The sequence below is a fragment of the Ceraceosorus guamensis genome (assembly GCF_003144195.1).
Source record: "Ceraceosorus guamensis strain MCA 4658 unplaced genomic scaffold IE81scaffold_57, whole genome shotgun sequence".
Taxonomy (NCBI): Eukaryota; Fungi; Basidiomycota; class Exobasidiomycetes; order Ceraceosorales; family Ceraceosoraceae; genus Ceraceosorus; species Ceraceosorus guamensis.
In genome coordinates, this window is record NW_020290052.1 from 97,832 (window position 1) to 115,458 (window position 17,627).

The following is a 17,627-nucleotide window of genomic DNA, read 5'->3' on the forward strand; positions in this document are numbered from 1 at the left end:
AGGACGTGAAATACTGTATTCACGATCAGCGAAGCTGGATACACTGGTTCGTGAAGTCAAGTATCGCTTCGTCAAGAGTGTTTGAAATGTTCTAAATTAAGTCGGTCCTCTGGCCGCATCTTGCGTGGCCAACACATGCTGTCGGCGTGCCCAGCGACAACTTTGAGCTGTCAACGCGCTTGCGACGCGGCGACGCTGCTCGACTCGTGCAGTCGAAATTGACTTCAAGCCTTCGCGCACTGCTGGCGTCGTTGGCTGCATGCATCTTTAGCCTGCTATACTCACGACTACAGACGCCAACCGATTCGCCGTGCCATGCACAGACCACCGTAAAAAACCACGTGACCTGTACGAACGCGAATGACCAATCATAATTCAAATTGAATCGTGAATTTGAATTGATTTTTCATGCACGGATGCAAAACTTCGGGGTACGTCTCGACGACGGAACAGAGGGTCAACCCTGCGGGTGACGGCGTTGCGATCAGTGTCAGCTATCTTCTTGTACTTCTATTTCGCAGCAACGATACTCTTCGACTGTAGCCAGCATTTCTCTGTTCCGCGACGCTGCATCAATGCTGCGCAGACAAACTCTAGATTTGTGTGAGAGGTCGCTGACATCACGTCTGGCAGCTCGAAGGGCTCTCCACGCCTCCTGCACCCGGGGCCAGAGTTCGACTTCCAGCTCTACACCTGGCGAGCACAACCCTTCATCCTCACTATCTTCAAACGGATCGTCATCTGCTTTCCCAGATTCTAGGGCTTCTGCTGGCGGGGAAGGAACGACGCATTTTGGCTACCAGGATGTGCCATTGTCTTCCAAAGTGGATTTGGTCAGGGGGGTCTTTAGCAGCGTAGCATCTTCTTATGATGTCATGAACGATGCCATGTCAGTTGGCGTGCACAGGCTGTGGAAGGATCATTTCGTGGCAGAACTGAACCCTCGAGGCGGAATCAAGTGCCTGGACGTCGCTGGCGGCACGGGAGATATCGGGTTGAGGTTATTGGACCATGCTAGAGAGAAACACTCGGACAGACAAACACAAGTTACCCTGCTCGACATCAATCCCAGCATGCTCCGAGCAGGGCAAAGGAGGCTAGCGAAGACAATGTACTGGAACACCGATCAGCTGCGCTTTGCTCTTGGGAATGCGGAGGATCTCCGACTTCACCTCGACAGTCCACCCCCCAAATCTCCTTTGTCCGCTTTCGCTGCATCCCCTAATAAGCCCAAGTTGCCGCCACTGGAGCACCTGGAGATCGAGGATGAGAGCGTGGATCTGTATACGATTGCATTCGGCATCAGGAATTGCACGCATATCGACAAGGTACTGAAGGAGGCCCACAGGGTCTTGAAGCCCGGAGGCGTTTTCGCCTGCTTGGAGTTCGGAAAGGTTAATGTGCCAGGTCTAAGCGAGTGAGTAGCAAAGCACGTGGCGTGTATGCACCCAAGCCTGCAAAGCTGACGTGTGCGCTCCTCGACTTCTCGCGCCAGCCTGTACCGCGCCTACTCTCACGCCGTCTTGCCGTCGCTCGGTGCAGTCTTGGCCTCTGACCGCGCGTCCTACCAGTACTTGGTGGAGTCCATCGAGCGCTTTCCGACCCAGCCCGATTTCGCTCGCATGGTGGCACAAGCAGGCTTCCATCTTCCTGGAAGCCCTCAAGCGGAAAGGTGGGGTCTGCCTGCTTATCCCGAGCAGAGGAGCTGGGATGGAGACGAGAGCGTCAACGGCGCTTGGGAGGACCTCAGCTTTGGTATTGCTACGATATGGAAAGGTGAGTCGCACGACGAAAATTGCGCCGCCCTCCGCGTCTGGAGCTGCACTGAATTATTCTCGTGGCTGGCTTGCACGGTTGGGACTGTGAAACATTCTCAGGGTAAGTGAAGAAGAGCGTTTGACCACATGGCCAATGGATATGTGCTGACTGGGTAGCCCCACGGACCATCATTAGGATGAAGCTATGATGCCCTGTCACTATCACACTCTGTACGTGCTAAAAACCAATGGCTATTGACTAATGCGAATGACAAGGCTGATCATAGTCAGAGACACAATTAAATCTGCACGAAGTCACCAATTCGGTCTGACATTTGGAGAGATGAGAAGGAGTCACTTTAGTGCTCTATAAACGCGGGGCACTGTGGGATCGTCTCCTCACCTCGCACACCCTGCGCAATGCATTCCGCAATCCAAGTGATGCTCCTGATTTCATGCTCCTTGAGTTTGAGCCAGCTGTAGAAGATTCCAAATTGGAATTGGCAGATGGTCTCGATGCGATTCACTTTGAGGCGGCTTTGGTGTCAGCTCGGTCCGACAAAGAAGTCACCACCATAGTAACGCTTTCTGCTCACATCTCGTCTCCTCCTTGAACATCCTGTCCTCAAGTCCCTCAGCATTAGCCTCTCCTCCGGCGCCTGGGCCGTCCAGAAAGCTTCTGTATTCTGGCACCATGTCACATACTCCTTTGACTTGTTCCACATCGTCTGCGCGAGCGAGGATGTTGTTGCCGGCGGGATAGAGACGTCCAACGGATGGGAAAAGTCGAGCTCGCTCTTCCTTTGAGAGCGACGTGCCAAAAGAGTTCAAAGTAATGTTGAGCACTCTCCGGTCTGCTTCAAAAGACAGAAGCGTCGTCATGGACTCGGCAGTCTGACCCCTATAGTTCATACAGCCAGGCATCAGCTTTAAATTTCAAGGACATCACAAGGCCATGCCAAACTCACCCCAGGCCTTCACAGAATTGGTAGAAATCTTCCAGATAAGCCTTATAGAGCGTGTTCCGGATGATTTCGATATTCAAGTCGTCCAGGTCAGCGGCTGAGAGGCAGTTGCGGAAGTAGGGAGCTGGTGCAGGATGAGGACGCATGTCAGTGCTCTGCCATTGGTCATGCTGCACACGACGACACTCACCCAAAGGTGTTTCCACAATAGCAGCGTTGTAAAGCTCCTCTACCGTTCCGGCTACGCAGAGCGCCGGCATGCTCTCGAAGTAGCCCAATGGATGACATCGCTCGAGCAGCTCGTGTGTGTCCCTCTCATGCAAAGTACCGGTGATGAGGAGGATAAGGTTGTCGATCATGTACGCGTACCTGACGTGATTGCGCAGGATTGGAGGGTAAGCGTGACATCTTCAGGGCGAGAGTCGAAAATTGAAAGCTCACGTCAAGTAATCTAGGAATTTGGCCAGATCTCCGCTCGCGTTGCCTCGCAGGTATTCGAATTCTGCCACCATCTTGTTGGTCGCCCTCTCAGCCATGATGCTCGTAGTGAGCTGACCAGGCACATCGGCCAAGAAATTGCCATAATCCGTGGCTGACAATTGCATTCTGAGGTCGTCCAGAGTCTCGCACTGTGCGAGCGAGGCAAAGACGGAGCTGGAGAGGAGAGAATTGCGATAGCCTCGTGCAATGCCTTCGGCATAGCCGTGAGACATGTTGAAGGTGAGCGCCTCCATCTCGGTCAAGTCAATGCTCGGGACCCTCCTGCAAGCAGTGGCTCCTGGCGGCAGGAGCAATGTGGTCTGGCGTTGCGAATGCGAGGTGGTGAAGTCAGTGAGATTGCTGAGCGATCGCGAAGCGAAGCCTGCGAATGGAGAGGATGGGTGTGGTCTGGGCTATAGCTCCCGTCAACAATCGTCGATCAGCACCCCTGGCCAGAATTGAGATGCACGCCTCTGAGGGCCGAGTCGTGGCTGTGGTGCACGTCCCTGCATGGCGGGCTACGACGGCAGTCGTCTGGCCACGTGGCGTCAAGGGCGCGGACGCGCGAGAGCGTGGCGCTTCGCGTCCGATGCAAGCGCGCGTGTTCAGTCAGAAGAACTTCACATGCAGGCGAGCATCCGCCACCATCCACCTGCTCCTTGTCACAACTCTCGACCTCAACACTGCCGGGCAGGATCATCCGTTTGGATGTGGGCTGCAAGTGTACGCTTTTTTGCAGCATGCGTCCGCGGTCTCAACTCTCTCTGCAGTGCTGAAATAGGATCAAGTAGGGCTACACTGAGCTAGGCCAGCGAACAGCTCTTGGTTCGGGCCCAACTCAGATCAAGCATGTAGACGTTACTGAGTTGTTACTGATCAGCAGGTGAGCCTTCTGTACCTTTTGACACTCAGACTGAGAGTGCATGGGAAGGACGAAGAGAGGAATGATGAGAATCATGCTGGCACCAGTCGGACTAACAAAAGTTGACGACGACGCTTAACAAGGACGTCCATATTTATATATACGCTAGGGCGTCCCTGATCCTCTTTGAAGTCTTTTGCATCTGCCACGCTCCTTGGAGGCCACTTGAAGAGGTAGAGCTGACGGCCCACGCCCTGTTGCGCTTGCAGACATTCCCAGCAACCGAGCTCAGCCTGCCAGAGGCAACATGGACGGGGCTGGGCAGGTCGCATCTGCTGCCGACCGGGGCGAGAGCTTTGCGTCGCGTCTCTCGACCTTCATCGTCGGGACACCCGTGCCGGCTCCAGCGACGGGCTCTGGAGTGAAGGCGCCGCAATGGAGGCACCATTTGTGCAAGGATGCCATCGCACCAACCATGGACGTAGTCTTAATGTTGTCTTCCGCATCTGCTTCTGACGCCCCCGCTGCACCGTTGAATCCTCAAGCTGCTGCCCGAGCGCGAATGCTAGCCATGCAGGCTGCCAGAAGAGGATTGCCTCCACCCGCAACTCCGGGAGGCCACTCACTCCTCCGAGAAGGTCAAATGAAGGCTTCACTATGGCGATGTGGAGATGAAGCTCAGCAGGTTTGGAGCGTGGACCTCACGCTGGCCAAGATATGGAAGGCAGGCACGAAGGGCGAAGTCAAGCACGAGATCCCCGGCATGACGTGGAGTCCTGATGGTCGTCGATTTGCCGTTTTGCATCGTCTCGTCCTCGTCGATGCTGGAGATGAAGGCAAAGCGTCAACGCAGCATCCTCGTCGCTTCATCACTGTACACCGTGTCTCTGATGGTTATCGCGAGGTCTTGTACGAGCTGCCACCCACCTCGCTTGCTGTCCAACAACCCACAATGGGGGGTTGCGTTTGGACAAGCTCGACATTGAAACACAAGGCCCCTTCTGCGGGGTTTCCAAGTCTGCCAAAGCTGACTGCGCCAGTCGATCCTGCGCTCAGCTCGACTGGACCTGCTGTGAGGCTGATGCCTCATCAGCTAGCAGCTGCCAACGCGCGTGCAGCGGCCAACGCTTCAGGTCTCGCTTCAGAGCAACCTATATCTGATGTTCGCGGCATTGGGCCTGCGCTCCACGCGTTGCCGTACATCCATCTCGAAGAAAGCAAGGACCGTCTAGTGAGGAACACGGAAGAGGGCACATCTACGGCCATGTATACAGCTGCACGCGACAAAGCTGCACAGCGTCGCAAGTGCTTTTCTGACGAGGAAGACGTCGATGTCAGCATGCTCGTCACGTGGACCAATGATCGGCTGGACTTCTTGCTGGAAGGAAGCGCTTATCTCGGGGCTTTGGAGCTTGCAAGTCCTACGTCGTCCACGATGCATGGGACCGAGCCACAGCAGATCTTGTCGGCTGCCTTGTCGGCCAATCTTCAGCACTTGCATCTGGTCGTGCGAAAGCCTGTTCAACTCGAAGCCGAGGAGCAAATCGTGTTGACGCAATATCAATTGCCGCTGCAAATACAGACTAGCGGCAGTGCGCCCCTTGTCAGAAATCTTTCGCCTTTGCTTGGCCCTGCGTGCGTCCTTGCCAAGCTGTCCGCTGATCTTCATGCGCTGTCGACGCAAGTGCTGGCACATTTACACTTCATTCGCACCACGTACTCGACAATGCGAACACATGCAGCGACTTGGCAATCTCACTGTCGCACAGTGTCAGAGCAATTTTACTCGCGACCAGACGCACCGACGAGAGCGGGTCTGGAGAGGGACATGATGCTCCTTCTCACTACTGGACGCGTCACCGACGCACTGGACCATCTGCTTGCTGGCAACGAAGGCCTCACTCAAGGTGTCTTGGACAAGATGAAGGACGAGATGCTCAGAGCTGCCGACAAATTGGCAGAAGATTTTGGCAAGGACGTCAGTCAGGCTGCTGAGCGCATGCTGGTGACGTATGAGGAGGTCAAAGGCTGTGTCACCTGGTCAGTGAACCACCTTGTCTTGCGAACATCTTATTCCCTGATTGCTGACAGAAGTCTCTGCGATCGACGCAAACCCCGCAGGACGACCCGCTTTGGGGCTCTGCTTTCAGACTCTGCAGCCATCACTACAGAAATTGACGCGAACATTGTATTGCTTCAAATGGCCCTCAAAAGGTGTCTCAAAGCGCAGCGAGAAGCTGAGTGCGAGGGTCTGGCTTGGGAAGAGTTCTTCAATTGGTGGAACGTTGAGCGAGATCGACAAGATCGGCTTCGACGCGCTGAAGGCGGAGAAGCTGCAAAGCCTCACCATGACGCTTTGACTGTGGCGGAGCTCATCCGCAGAGGCTTCGTTTCTCCAACCCTTGACCATACCCTCTACGGTGTGCCATTGCCGACGCAACCCCAGGACTTTTCTGATCGTCGGGAGGCCGCACCTGACACAGCTAGTCTTGCAGCTTCACACAGCCCTGATTCTGCTGTCGAGCTGCTCGCAGCGACGCGCGCGAGAATTGGATCCGAGGAGACCTACCAGGCGAGACCTGGTGATTTACGTTCACGTTTGAGGAGACTGCGCGAACGCCTGAACACATTCGCCGAAGCGTCGACGACTGGTGGCAACGCTGCACATCGTTCCGATGCACCGATGCTGTTCGCTGGTCCTTCGACGCACGTGCCACCATTGCTGCAGGATTCGTCCACAAGCGCAAGTCTGACGACGTTGTTCGAGACGGTGCTCAAAAGCTCGTCGAAGCTCTTCTCAGAGGCACTTGAACGTACCATGAGCTATTCACAGCCAAGGTCGAGCAGCAGCTTTGCTGGCGAGTCCCTATTCTCGTCATCCTCGATGGTTTCTGCTAGAGATCACCATTCGACTCACGCCAGCTCTCAAGCTTCGTGTGGCGCCTTGCTGGTGCGAGAAACCCTGCTTGAAGGAACGGCGATGATGGGCACGGACGCACCTGAGTTCCTCCTAGTTGCAAGCTCTCGCCCTGGCGGCGCGGATGGAGCCTTCTCCGAGCTGCACGTGACCGCTTCCACCATCTCCCAATCCTCAACACCTACAGACGGACCTCGGTCGTATCCACAGACTGCTTTCATCTCATGTGCTCTTGGTGCTTCATCAATCGTCCTCGACTTTGATTGGTACGGCCAATTGCTCATTGCGCTCGTCTCGACCGAATCCGCTCTTGCTACCAGGCGACAGCTCCTCATTTGGAGACCGCGAGACGTCTGGCGCGAATTCAACAGTGCGGCTTCTGTCCGCGGAGACGCCTTGCAACAGGTCAAACCCATCGCTTCGATCACGCTAGACGGACCAGACTCTCGCGCTTCGCGGTTATCGCTGAATCGATTCAAGAGCACGGCTGCTATTTTCAGCGAGCCGGAATCAGCTGCGCTTGGAACGACAGAAGCCGGTCAGCAGACTCAAGTCTCATACTGGGATCTTTCTGGAATCGACGCTGAGGACATCAGCATGTAATTGTACTATTCGATGATCATCAGGCACAAAAAGTCATGTGACACTGGGCGACCGCAATCGACACGCATCATGCAATTCAGAATTTGCGCGTCCAATGACTAGATCTTACATCGAGGATGATGGAGCAGAACGATGTGATGGAACTCAGTGTGCACGCGCTTCAGGCCTTGAGGTCCTTGAGAGTCACGCTGCGTTGAGAGGCAGCTTTAGCACCGCCTCCGAAGAGGCTTCCGAGACTTGGCAAAGCAACTCTGAAGGGTGCAGTGCCGGGAACAAGTCTGAGGTTTGCGAAATCGGGCGAGCGGTAGAGGTACTGAAGTGCAAGGGGCAGGTCTGCAACACCGTTGGACAAGGGGCGGGGAGCAAATTGCAGCGTGGAAAGAACACCGTAGGCTCTGCCTTGACTGTCGACGAATCCTGAGCCAGAGTCGCCGGGAATTCCGGGGGTGAAAGTGTACTGGGAGGAAGGGCGTGAAGGGTCAGATGCGCGGGACCGAAGCGGCGGGATTTTTGGTCCAAGCTCACCGTGTTGTGGTCCCATCCGCCGTTTTGAGTGGCGACGTTGAGACCGTATTTGGGAGAAAGGAAGGTGAGACCTTGTCTGAGGACCGAGTTACCATAGGAGTAGATTGGTTCGTTGTTTCCCAGAGGGGACGTTCTCTGTCTGACGCCCGTGGGTCCGCCAAAAGTGGGAATGGTGGGGTTCACCCTACCCTTATCGGCAGGGTCGATCCTGACGAGAGCAAAGTCGTTGAAGTTGCAAGCGTTTTGATCCGTCTCTCCATTGCGGCTCATTCTGACCCAACTGTTGTAGGCCAGTACGCCGGGACGCGTCGCGCCAGTGATGTTCACTGGCGTTCCTTCCGGTAGCGATGCGCCTGGAGTGCATCCATTGGTTTCGGTGGCCTGGCCAGTGGAGGAACAGTGAGCAGCTTGACCGATGTAGAGGTTGGGGCCATCAGTAAAGATGAAGTTGGAAGTGCAAGATCCTCCTGCGGTGTTGGTGTTCACGCCTGGAAAGATTGTTGCGGTGTCACGAGGAGCGAATCCATTTTGGCGCTCTACTAGCGTCGCTGCTTGCAACTCGCTGTCGATGGGCACACCCAGCGTGGCAGAGATCAGTGCCAGGCTGATGAACAAGGTCAGTGCAGACAAGCGCAAGAGGGAAGACATTTTTCTGTTTCCGATTCTGCGTGGGGGAGAGAGAAGAGGGACAGCAATGGGCGGTGTGGTGGAAAGAGGCGGAAGGGAGGGGATGGGGGTACACTTCAAGGGAACTTCCATGTCCAGAACCTCCGTTTAAGAAGGTCTGAAGATGCTCGGGGAGCGCTCTCAAGCTGGTGCGGGGAGGAGAGATGCTACCCGCATGACCCGGCAGGTGCAACGCCTCCGAGAGGCAGTTGAGCGACACACTCAAACTCCAATCAGAATCTCATCACCCACACTGAGTAGCATATTTGAAATTGAGGTGCATCGGCGAAAGGAGCAGAGCGCTCCGGCTGTTCACTGAGGTGATCTATGCTGGTCAACTGACGATTGGTAAACGAAACGAGGCAATGCCAAGTCTGTGATAGGCAAGTCTGGAGCAGTGGCGCCTGATGCGAAAGGTGGGAAGCGTCGGGCCATCGAACCCTGTTCGAGCGGTTGTTGAATTGCCCACTAGCGCTTCTTTCGTATGAGACTTCATTTGTGACCGATATGAGGGGTCATCCACTCGGACCCATGCAGGGCCACCTGATCCTGCTCGGACAGCTGCGACCACGCCCCTGGTCGAGCTCTTAGGGCGCTAGCCAGAACATCCAAATTTACCAACAAACAGAACGATCTCTACAGCGCTGAGAGCCTCGAGCTTCTTGCACAGATCAAAGCAAAATACCAGCTTCTTTAGCTTGCGAATGCGAACCAGGTAGGGAGAGAGTCGCGAGTCCGGATGGGCAAGTGACGAGAAGAAGTTGTGCGTGGTCGCTCAACGGCTGGCGCTAGCCAGCCCGCGCTCGGTCGCCGTCTGCGTGCATAATCATCAGGAATAGCTGATGCTGCTGCTGCTGCTGCTGCTGCTGCTGCTGCTCCTGTCAGGCTGCTTTCATGACAAAAAAAAAGCGCCCTGAGACACGCTCGGCCAAACAAACGAAGGGAGCGAGCGGTGCAGCATGCACACGTACATACGCGCGCGTGTGCGGCCGGCCCATGCGCAAACTCCGCCTCACTTAAATGCTGCCTCGACCTTATAATCACGAATTCCTTTTGGCTCTTTCAGCGGCCCATGCGGGACACGACACGACACGACACGACACGACTGCGTCCAGTCTAAAAGCCCGCTCGCTACCTCCTCTAGCCTGGTCTTGGCAAGTCTGTTGTCTCATGCGCCTGCTTGGTACCTACGTGCGTGCTGTAGGTACCATACTTCCTGCATTCACGACTCACGACTCCCGACTGTCAGAGGGACGGACGAGCAAAATTCGTGGCTATACTCGCCAGCAGCGTCGTTCAATCCATGAGTTATTGACAACGAGCCGAGCAGGGTACTTGAAGCGGTGAATGGTCGTCTGACTTTCCGCTACGTTTAGCAAACTCGGGGCCCTCCCGCACAGGCACCAGGGACTTACGGCGGTCCCTAAATCTCGTGCTGGATGATTTTTTTGGCTCGTCCGCTTGGGACGGAGCATGAATTTGCTGTTTGTTAACCTCCAAACAGACCGGGATAATTTTGTTGCACCACGTCAGCGGAAGGCATTTCCCGTGTCTGTTGTCTTGGGGATGCTAGTGCCGCACTGCAAGAGGGCTTTGTCCCCCGGGAACCCCGCAATCTTGGCATTGGCATTAATCTAGGCAAGCGAACAGAGTCGCATGCTAGCTGATCCACAGGTGCAAGATTCAAGTCCGCCGCAAGAGCTCCCGTTCTCGTAGAGCATCCTGACGGCGCTCGAATCGGCTGCGTGCCCCGCTTTTAGGTCCGCACACGGCTTGTTTACCATGACTCATGACTGTAGCAGTGGCCACAATGTCAAGCTTGTCGGACGTCCCGAGCCGCAGCAGAAGCCGAACACGGCTCACCAACAGTCTCAATGTGAGCCCTGTTTGGCTGTCTTTTTTCTTTTGTGAAGAAAAGCTCACGCCCGAACATTCTCGAGCGGCATCAGACATCGGTGCGAACCCCTCAAGTTGCGTGGAATAGGAGACGATGGCTCTCGCGCGCACGAGATGTACGTGCGTCGAACGCAGGGTCGTGTGGAGAGATCCTCGCGTTGCTGAGGGCGTTCTGGGGATCATAGCACAGTCAGAGTTCGCTGTTGAAGTGCTGGTCATGAGCACCTCGTGCAGTACACTCACGACTGATGTGAATAGGAAACGATGCCCATGCCACGCGCACCTCTTGAATCAAGCGGCCTAATTGAGAGCCGATCCAAAAACGGTCAGAGAGAAAAAAGCAGTGAGCTGCTGGAGCGCGAATCCTCCGTCGCGCTAAGGGGCTAGGAAGTCGAGAAGAGCTTGTCGTCGTACTTTTATAGACCTCATGCGACCCTTTCAGCACATCTGAGGCACATCAGCATTGCTCGGATTACGCTCGCAGCCGAGAAGGGCGCACGCGGAAAGAAGAAAGACGTACAGCGCAGGACGAGGGCGAGTGCAAGACTCATATGACGTTCGCAGATCTGGCCTACAAGTCAGCCTTGAGTGATCATTGCATTCCAACTCAAAGGCTGTAATGAATTATATTTGCCTACTCTGACCGGCTAAGGAGAGATCGAAGGCGATGTGTCTTTGTTGAGCCCGCTGCAAGTCTCGAATACTTGCCGCAGGACGAATGTACGCTTCGTGGCGATTGGGTCCTTCACCATGTACCCACCAAGCCTGGGTTGAAATAGTTGGTTATGCTTGTCGAGCATGGGATAAGCCGCTCCAGAGACCAAAGCATTCAATCCTTGGGCAACTGAATCTGCTGTAGAACTGTCCTTGGACACTTTCATCCATCGAGCCGCGTGGCTGAAGGCCGAAGCCGAGCATCAGCTCACCAAGCTTGCGCTTCAGGGTAGCCTGTGGTCTTGAGGGAGGAGTGTTGCTCAGCAGTCACAATCAGACCAAGACAATCGTCTGGTCAGTCAGCGTGTAGTCAAGATCAATGACTGATGATGAATCAATAATAACGCAACTAATTACTCAGAAATTCAAAACCCCGAAAAGTGCCTCTCAGCAGCTAGTCAAGTCAGCTAGAGTCTTGAGTATACTCATCACACTCATCAGACTCAAACTCGTGACTCGTGACTTGATTCTTGACTTTCGAACCGGAGGCCCTTTGGCTTCACGTGATGCAATTCATCTTGGACGTTGTCGTGCGAGAGATGTCTGGCATCTTCGCAGTCGCCCAGAGGCACGCGACAGGAGCATCACATGCATGTCAGCAGCAGCAAGCAGCCTGGCGCAGAAAGGGCGCGCGTGAGTTGCCGCGTGCGCGCGCGATTCGTGATTTTAGTTGCTGCTGCTGGTTGTCGTGGTTTCGCGTTCCGCGTTCTGTGAGCTTGTGTGTTCCATGACGATTCTTCATCAGTATTCAGATTCTTGAGAGGTGCTCAGGTCTCCAACCATCCAGCATTGCGGCCTGCTGCAGTCACTTGAAGGATTGCCGCACTTGCTCTGTTATCATCTCATCTCTTGCACGGTACTCTTCTTTCCCCAAAAACATCCACTCAACTTTGCTTTGCCCGGCACCGCATTGGGACCGGAAGATTTCTTCCGCTCGCGTTAGGCGCTCTGTAAGCGGAAGACACCGCAGCGTTCAAGCATAGCTCGCCGTCAGTCCCAAGGACAGATCTTGTCGCCCTGCCTAGCCAGAAATCTTTCCACCCGTCCAAGATGGCGCCGCGAAGAGCGGCAGCCGCAGCAGCTACGCAATCCATGGCTCAGGCCAACCAGGTTGCTCAAGCAGGGCCAAGTGGAGGTTCAGAGCCCAGGAAGTCCAGCAAGGCTGGGACAGGAGTAGGCCTCGGTGTCGCTACTGCTGCGCCGCTGCGTCAGGACTTACCAATCAGTCCTATTGTCGCGAAGCTTAGGCGCAACTGGCAGTTTGCTGCCGTTTGCCAGTTCCTGTTTACGTTTGACGAGGCTTTTGGCATGAGCGGCTTCGAGACTGAGGTGAGCCTTACTGTCTCTTTTGTATGGAATACGTTACCAATGGGGCTCCTGTCCAGTGCACCAGTCTCAGTTGCTCACCCTTCCTCTCTCAATCATAGGCGTTGGAGCGCGACTTGGACGGAGAAGATCTTGGCATGCTGCCTGACCTAGTGCGCCGCATGCTGTACACCCTGACGTTGGACAAGAATATCGAGTAAGTGAAAGCCATTCGCTCACGTGTACCTCGACAGGCGCTGATCCCGCCCCATTCTTGCACCTGCTCGCTAGCACGAAAAATTGGGAGCATTACCTCCGCATGCAATACCTCGCGCGGTCGCCTGGCAATAACCCACTGGGCAGCATGGAGCTATCGAGGCCCTGGGCTGCGATGGGACTCACACAAAAGGTCAAAGCGCTTTGGTCGCTGTGCGAGTGGCAATTGGTGGATTCAGAAAGGTTTCGCAAGCTGGTCAAGAGCGAAGAGGAGCCAGAAGTTTGGGTACGTGACTTGGACGGGCTGCAGGGTTCCATCACCCACTGGCTGCCGACTGACATGCACACCTTACATAGCGTATCGAACCTGTGGGCTGGGACAGCCAGGACAACACTTACTGGCTCTTTGATGGTGAGTGTATGCGTCAGAGCTTGTGGCAAGTCGCGCCGAGTCAAGCTAAAGCGCTTCGCTCGCAGACAACCGGCTTTGGGTTCAACATACCGAGCCTCCACCCCCGCCAAAACCCAAAGCACTGCCTCCCGCCAAGAAGGGCTCGAAGCGAGCGCGCGCAGAAGCTCGGGCATCGCGCAAGTCTACCGCTGACAAAGCGACAGAAAGCCCGTCTCGACCCGCATCTACTGCGACTGGCGCGAAGAGAGGTAGGCTCAGTGATGTAGCGCCTGCGACGCCGGCCAAAAGAGCTCGCGCCAGTGAATCGGCCACGCCGGCCAGGCCTGCTAGCGCACGCAGCTCCAGACGGCTCAGAGGTGCTCCGGGAGAGGTAGAAGGCGTATGGGAGGCAGTACCGAGCGACATTCTCAAACCAAGCCGAAGAGCAAGAAATGGACGTGGGTCAAAAGCATATGCCCAAGGGGGCTCGTCGTCCGAATCGGACCTTTCAGAGCCGCCCGACGAGGACTTGAATGGCAGCCCGTCTAGTCTCGTTGTTGTCCAGGAAGAAGCGGACACGGCTCATGCGACTGCGAACGAGGACGTTGAAATGGCAGATACCTCAACCACAGAGCGTCCGACTAATGATTCGCAGCTTGAAGCTCTTAATGGCCATGCCTCCGCGGTCAAGTTGGAGACGGGAGAGAAAGGCGACGTACTGGTGGGTCACGCCTCCGTCGACAACGTGCAAGACTCTGTCCCACAGACTCAGGGCAAAGTAGACGCCCACAGCGAAGTACTGGACGAAAAGTTAAACGGTGCTTCCTCAAAGTTGCAAGACTCAAACGTTGCATTTTCTGCTCATGCGGAAGAGGAAGATGGCTGGATCGAGTTCGAGACTGTGAGTATCCCTGACGCGCAACAGCAATAGTGAAGTCGCTGAGGACCTTGCTCCGCCTTGCTTCAAGGTCGCTGTCACTCGTCTGGAATGGGAAGATATCGCAGTGCGCTTCGCCAAATCAAAGCACCCTGATGAGAAGGCCTTTCACTCTTACCTGCAAGAATCCGTCATACCGCGGGTCATGGCAGACTTTGACGCTGTGGAGAAACAGCGAGCTGTAGAGGCTGCTCTGGCTAGCAGGAAGCGAAGCAGTCGTATCGCGATGAAGGAATCAGAACGCGAAGAGCGCGAAAGGGACCGAGCTGCGAGACTGGAGATGGAGGAGCGGATGGCTAGATTACGAGCTGAGGACAAAGAGAGGAGGGACCGCGAACGGGAGGCAAATGAGGTGCTCAAGGCCAGAGAAGAACGAGCCAAGGAGCGCGAAGAGCGCATCAATGCAAGGGAAAGAGAAGCCGAAGAAAGGGCGATCAAAGAGATCGAGGCTCGAGAGGCAAGAGAGCGGATGCGAGAAGATCGGGCCCGCAAGAGAGAAGAGATCATTGCGAATGGAGGCATCCCACCCAAGCACGACGATCCGCGAGCGGTCGCTGCCTCAGCTGTTGAGCATGGCATTGAGCCAACGGAAGACGAGAACTGGGAGCTAGCTTGTGAGGTGTGTGGCAAAGCGGGTGTCAATCTGGACGACTCGTCCGAGATTGTCTGCTGCGAATCGTGCGGCGTCTGTGAGTTGCACTGTATTTGCGGGCGCAGGCGTGAGAGGAGACTGACGACCCCTCGTGCTAAACCTGCAGGGCAACATACGGACTGTTGGAATGCCTTCGATAGATCTGTGCGAAGGCCAGCGCGCGACTGGGATCAGATCGACTTCTATTGCTCAAAGTGCAAGCCTCCTCATCCTGACCAACCTTGGCCGGGACGGTCGAAGCCGAAGAAGCCAGAATCACCGCGACCCCGTATCAAGGTCAAGCAGCTCGGACCGGATCCTTCGCAGTCCCCTGCCCCGTCGCCGCTGACACACCAGACACCTGCGCCTCATGGAGATGTCAGTCCACACGCTACGTCCCTGCCCCTGATTGACGATCCTTCTCAGTCGCCCGCGCCTCCAACAGGAATCTTCGGAACGCTGAAGCATGTGTCGAATGGGGTGCATCCCGCCCACCTTGGCGTGCAGGCAGCAGCTAGCGCGCCTCCTGCAAAGGCAGACTTGCCATCTGTGCAGCAGCTTCACCGCCATGTCACCCCGCAACGAGTGGACGGCTCGCCAAGCATCCCGCAGAGTGCTGCTCTTGCGAGCGAGACGTCCATCCCCAAGGTAGCTCCCGTCACTAGCACAAGCTCTCAAGCTGGCCCGCGCACACAGACTTCCCCTAGCGCGGACAAGGCGCAAGGTCCTGCTCGCAGTCCGGGCGCATACACGCCGCGAGGCACTGGTGGCTCCGGTAGTGCATCTGGCTCTTTTCCGATCAAGCGCGCTCCTCTACGCTCGCCTTTGTCTGGACCCCATGCTGCGTCCTCAAATGCTGTCCCTGGAATGAATCTTGGCCCTGCACGCGCAGGTAGCCCTACTCCCAGTGGACCGCCACGCTCCCTTGGAAGCGTCGGTCCGAACATTGTCTCTTCCAGCAATGCGCTCTCCGATCCCCTTTTGCAGCGTCAAGGCACGGCCGTGCCCCAACCTGCCCCGTCAGCGGGACCTGGACCCACCTCTGGCTCCCTCGCCCGCGCGCCACCGCAAAGCACGCCGGCACAATCTAATGGGATCATACCACCGGCATCGCCACGATCAGGGAGCGTGTTTGGCCCCAGTCCTCCTCGACTTGCTTATGGATCCGCGGGGGCTGCAGCCGCTGCCGCGTCTTCGCAAGCAGCACTCGCGCGCTCGATACCAAGCTCCGCCCTCGCAAGCCCAGGTGCACCACTTCCTCCCGCAGCCATCGCTGCGATTCCTCCCTTCAAAGGCCAATTGCCTCGCCCAGGCGAGCGAAGAGCTGAAGCACCGATCAGTGATGCCGCCGCGGCTCCCGCAGTACCGCTAGCCTCCCAGAGTGCTGCGCAAGCTCCGTCATTGACGAGCCACGTATCAGCTCCCTCACCTCAAGAAGCTCAAGAGCACCTTCAGCAAGCACCACCTCAACCCAAACCATCATCCTGAGCATGCATGTAGACGAGCATCAAACGCCAGCCGCTCCTGCACCTTCTCCCTTTGCTCAATCTTTGTCTAATTTAGACCGACGGTGCTTGCGATGCAAAATGCGGCTCGTCGATGATGAAAGCGTGTACATTGTAAATGCTGGTCGCTCGGAGACTGGTCCAGTGGGCCTGCCCTACAATCACATCGCATGGCACGCCTGCCTGTATGGCGGTGGCCCTTCAGCTGTGAAGCAGGCACCGAGGCTTGGCAGATGAGCATGCCGCACGAAGCCCTCATCGTAGCATAATTCGCAATTCCCCTGGTAAGTTCAGGTCCCGCCACCCTTCGTTTCCGTCAAGTCAAGCCTCGCAAAGGCAAGAAGAAGATGCCCAAGAAGATGCCCAGAAAGTAAAGTGGTCGTCATATGAACAGTGCATCCGCAGCAAACCCTCGAACATGATGTTGCCTTGAGCAACCGGCGATCGCAGTCCGTAGATCGTTCCCACATCATCTCTGATGCCTTTTGGATCCCATGACCGAGATCCAAACGCCTAGAAATCTTTCACCGTCTTGACAAGGTCGAAGACGTGTAGCACAGCTCTCATTGACTGAAATCGCCTTGACGGCTTCCCATCAAGTTCCACGACCCGATTTCTGAATTGAGCAGCTTCAGTCTCCGAAGCGTGACTTGGCTCCACAGCCACTTTCGTGAGTCGGTAGCGAAGCGAAATTCATGATTGTCGGGCTTGCGTGGAGTCGCGAGTCTGTCTCTTGACCGCACGGAGACAATCAGATCCATCGGCTCGAGGTGCAACATGAGCACAGCTGATGCGTCATTTTGATTCATTCGTATCGAATCTTGATTCACACAGTCGATGTTGCTGTAGCTGCGATCTGGATTCTAATTCGCATCGGAACTTCTGCCGCTGCGAATCAGACTCGTGCACAGATTCGAATCTTGCATTCAACATTCAGATTCAGATTCGGTCCGTCTGATTGTAACATTTTGATACGCTATCACGAATCTTGAACCCAACAGCAATTGTCCGAGGAGGGGTGCTCACGTGAACGCCACCTCCACACGCGGGGAAATCAGATGGGCGAGCTATATACGTTGTTTAGGGCTCACGCCTTCCACAACTCGAGACTCCGAACGCGTTCGGGCAGAATTCGCGTGTACGGCGCGTGAGCAAGCAAGCAATCAAGTGGAGGAGGGCGCACATGGTCTTGCGTGATCACAGCTGCGATTGACGAGAGGACGCAGCTCTTGACGCAATTAAGTCAAATAGCCGTGA

The 17,627-nt window shown here is 55.7% G+C and overlaps 5 protein-coding genes across 5 annotated transcripts; 3 read left to right on the top strand and 2 right to left on the bottom strand.

The window, feature by feature from the left end:
- Positions 1-462: 462 nt before the first annotated feature.
- Positions 463-2,196, top strand: IE81DRAFT_316155 (putative COQ5-ubiquinone biosynthesis, methyltransferase). The gene is made up of 3 exons (XM_025512557.1): positions 463-1,417; positions 1,496-1,776; positions 1,953-2,196. The coding sequence occupies exons 1-3, from the start codon at positions 576-578 to the stop codon at positions 1,964-1,966; spliced, it is 1,137 nt and encodes a 378-aa protein (XP_025367946.1). The 5' UTR covers positions 463-575; the 3' UTR covers positions 1,967-2,196.
- Positions 1,993-3,642, bottom strand: IE81DRAFT_325244 (ATPase, V0 complex, subunit D). Its single transcript, XM_025514457.1, has 6 exons — positions 3,164-3,642; positions 2,913-3,091; positions 2,726-2,846; positions 2,354-2,658; positions 2,161-2,283; positions 1,993-2,085 (listed from the first exon to the last, which is right to left on the bottom strand). Exons 1-6 carry the CDS (start codon positions 3,433-3,435, stop codon positions 2,057-2,059), a joined length of 1,029 nt encoding a protein of 342 aa, XP_025367947.1. The 5' UTR covers positions 3,436-3,642; the 3' UTR covers positions 1,993-2,056.
- Positions 3,643-3,982: 340 nt separating this feature from the next.
- IE81DRAFT_325248 (hypothetical protein) lies at positions 3,983-7,760 on the top strand. The gene is made up of 2 exons (XM_025514458.1): positions 3,983-6,104; positions 6,186-7,760. The coding sequence occupies exons 1-2, from the start codon at positions 4,372-4,374 to the stop codon at positions 7,582-7,584; spliced, it is 3,132 nt and encodes a 1,043-aa protein (XP_025367948.1). The 5' UTR covers positions 3,983-4,371; the 3' UTR covers positions 7,585-7,760.
- IE81DRAFT_292894 (hypothetical protein) lies at positions 7,745-8,757 on the bottom strand (the record flags this gene model as incomplete). Its single annotated transcript, XM_025511978.1, has 2 exons — positions 7,745-8,041; positions 8,110-8,757. The coding sequence occupies 2 exons, from the start codon at positions 8,755-8,757 to the stop codon at positions 7,745-7,747; spliced, it is 945 nt and encodes a 314-aa protein (XP_025367949.1).
- A 3,350-nt stretch (positions 8,758-12,107) lies between these two features.
- Positions 12,108-16,677, top strand: IE81DRAFT_203971 (hypothetical protein). The gene is made up of 7 exons (XM_025510905.1): positions 12,108-12,714; positions 12,813-12,907; positions 12,982-13,192; positions 13,264-13,318; positions 13,384-14,198; positions 14,266-14,923; positions 14,993-16,677. Exons 1-7 carry the CDS (start codon positions 12,436-12,438, stop codon positions 16,351-16,353), a joined length of 3,474 nt encoding a protein of 1,157 aa, XP_025367950.1. The 5' UTR covers positions 12,108-12,435; the 3' UTR covers positions 16,354-16,677.
- Positions 16,678-17,627: the final 950 nt, after the last annotated feature.

Excerpts from the sequence above, each read along its gene's own strand:
- IE81DRAFT_316155 (XM_025512557.1), top strand. The coding sequence starts at position 576 with ATGCTGCGCAGACAAACTCTAGATTTGTGTGAGAGGTCGCTGACATCA. Across the intron at positions 1,418-1,495 it reads AATGTGCCAGGTCTAAGCGA|CCTGTACCGCGCCTACTCTC; the intron begins GTGAGTAGCAAA and ends TTCTCGCGCCAG.
- IE81DRAFT_325244 (XM_025514457.1), bottom strand. The coding sequence starts at position 3,435 with ATGTCTCACGGCTATGCCGAAGGCATTGCACGAGGCTATCGCAATTCT. Across the intron at positions 3,092-3,163 it reads AAATTCCTAGATTACTTGAC|GTACGCGTACATGATCGACA; the intron begins GTGAGCTTTCAA and ends CAATCACGTCAG. Across the intron at positions 2,284-2,353 it reads GTTCAAGGAGGAGACGAGAT|TGAATCGCATCGAGACCATC; the intron begins GTGAGCAGAAAG and ends GCCGCCTCAAAG.
- IE81DRAFT_325248 (XM_025514458.1), top strand. The coding sequence starts at position 4,372 with ATGGACGGGGCTGGGCAGGTCGCATCTGCTGCCGACCGGGGCGAGAGC. Across the intron at positions 6,105-6,185 it reads GTCAAAGGCTGTGTCACCTG|GACGACCCGCTTTGGGGCTC; the intron begins GTCAGTGAACCA and ends CAAACCCCGCAG.
- IE81DRAFT_203971 (XM_025510905.1), top strand. The coding sequence starts at position 12,436 with ATGGCGCCGCGAAGAGCGGCAGCCGCAGCAGCTACGCAATCCATGGCT. Across the intron at positions 13,193-13,263 it reads AAGAGGAGCCAGAAGTTTGG|CGTATCGAACCTGTGGGCTG; the intron begins GTACGTGACTTG and ends CACCTTACATAG. Across the intron at positions 13,319-13,383 it reads CACTTACTGGCTCTTTGATG|ACAACCGGCTTTGGGTTCAA; the intron begins GTGAGTGTATGC and ends CTTCGCTCGCAG.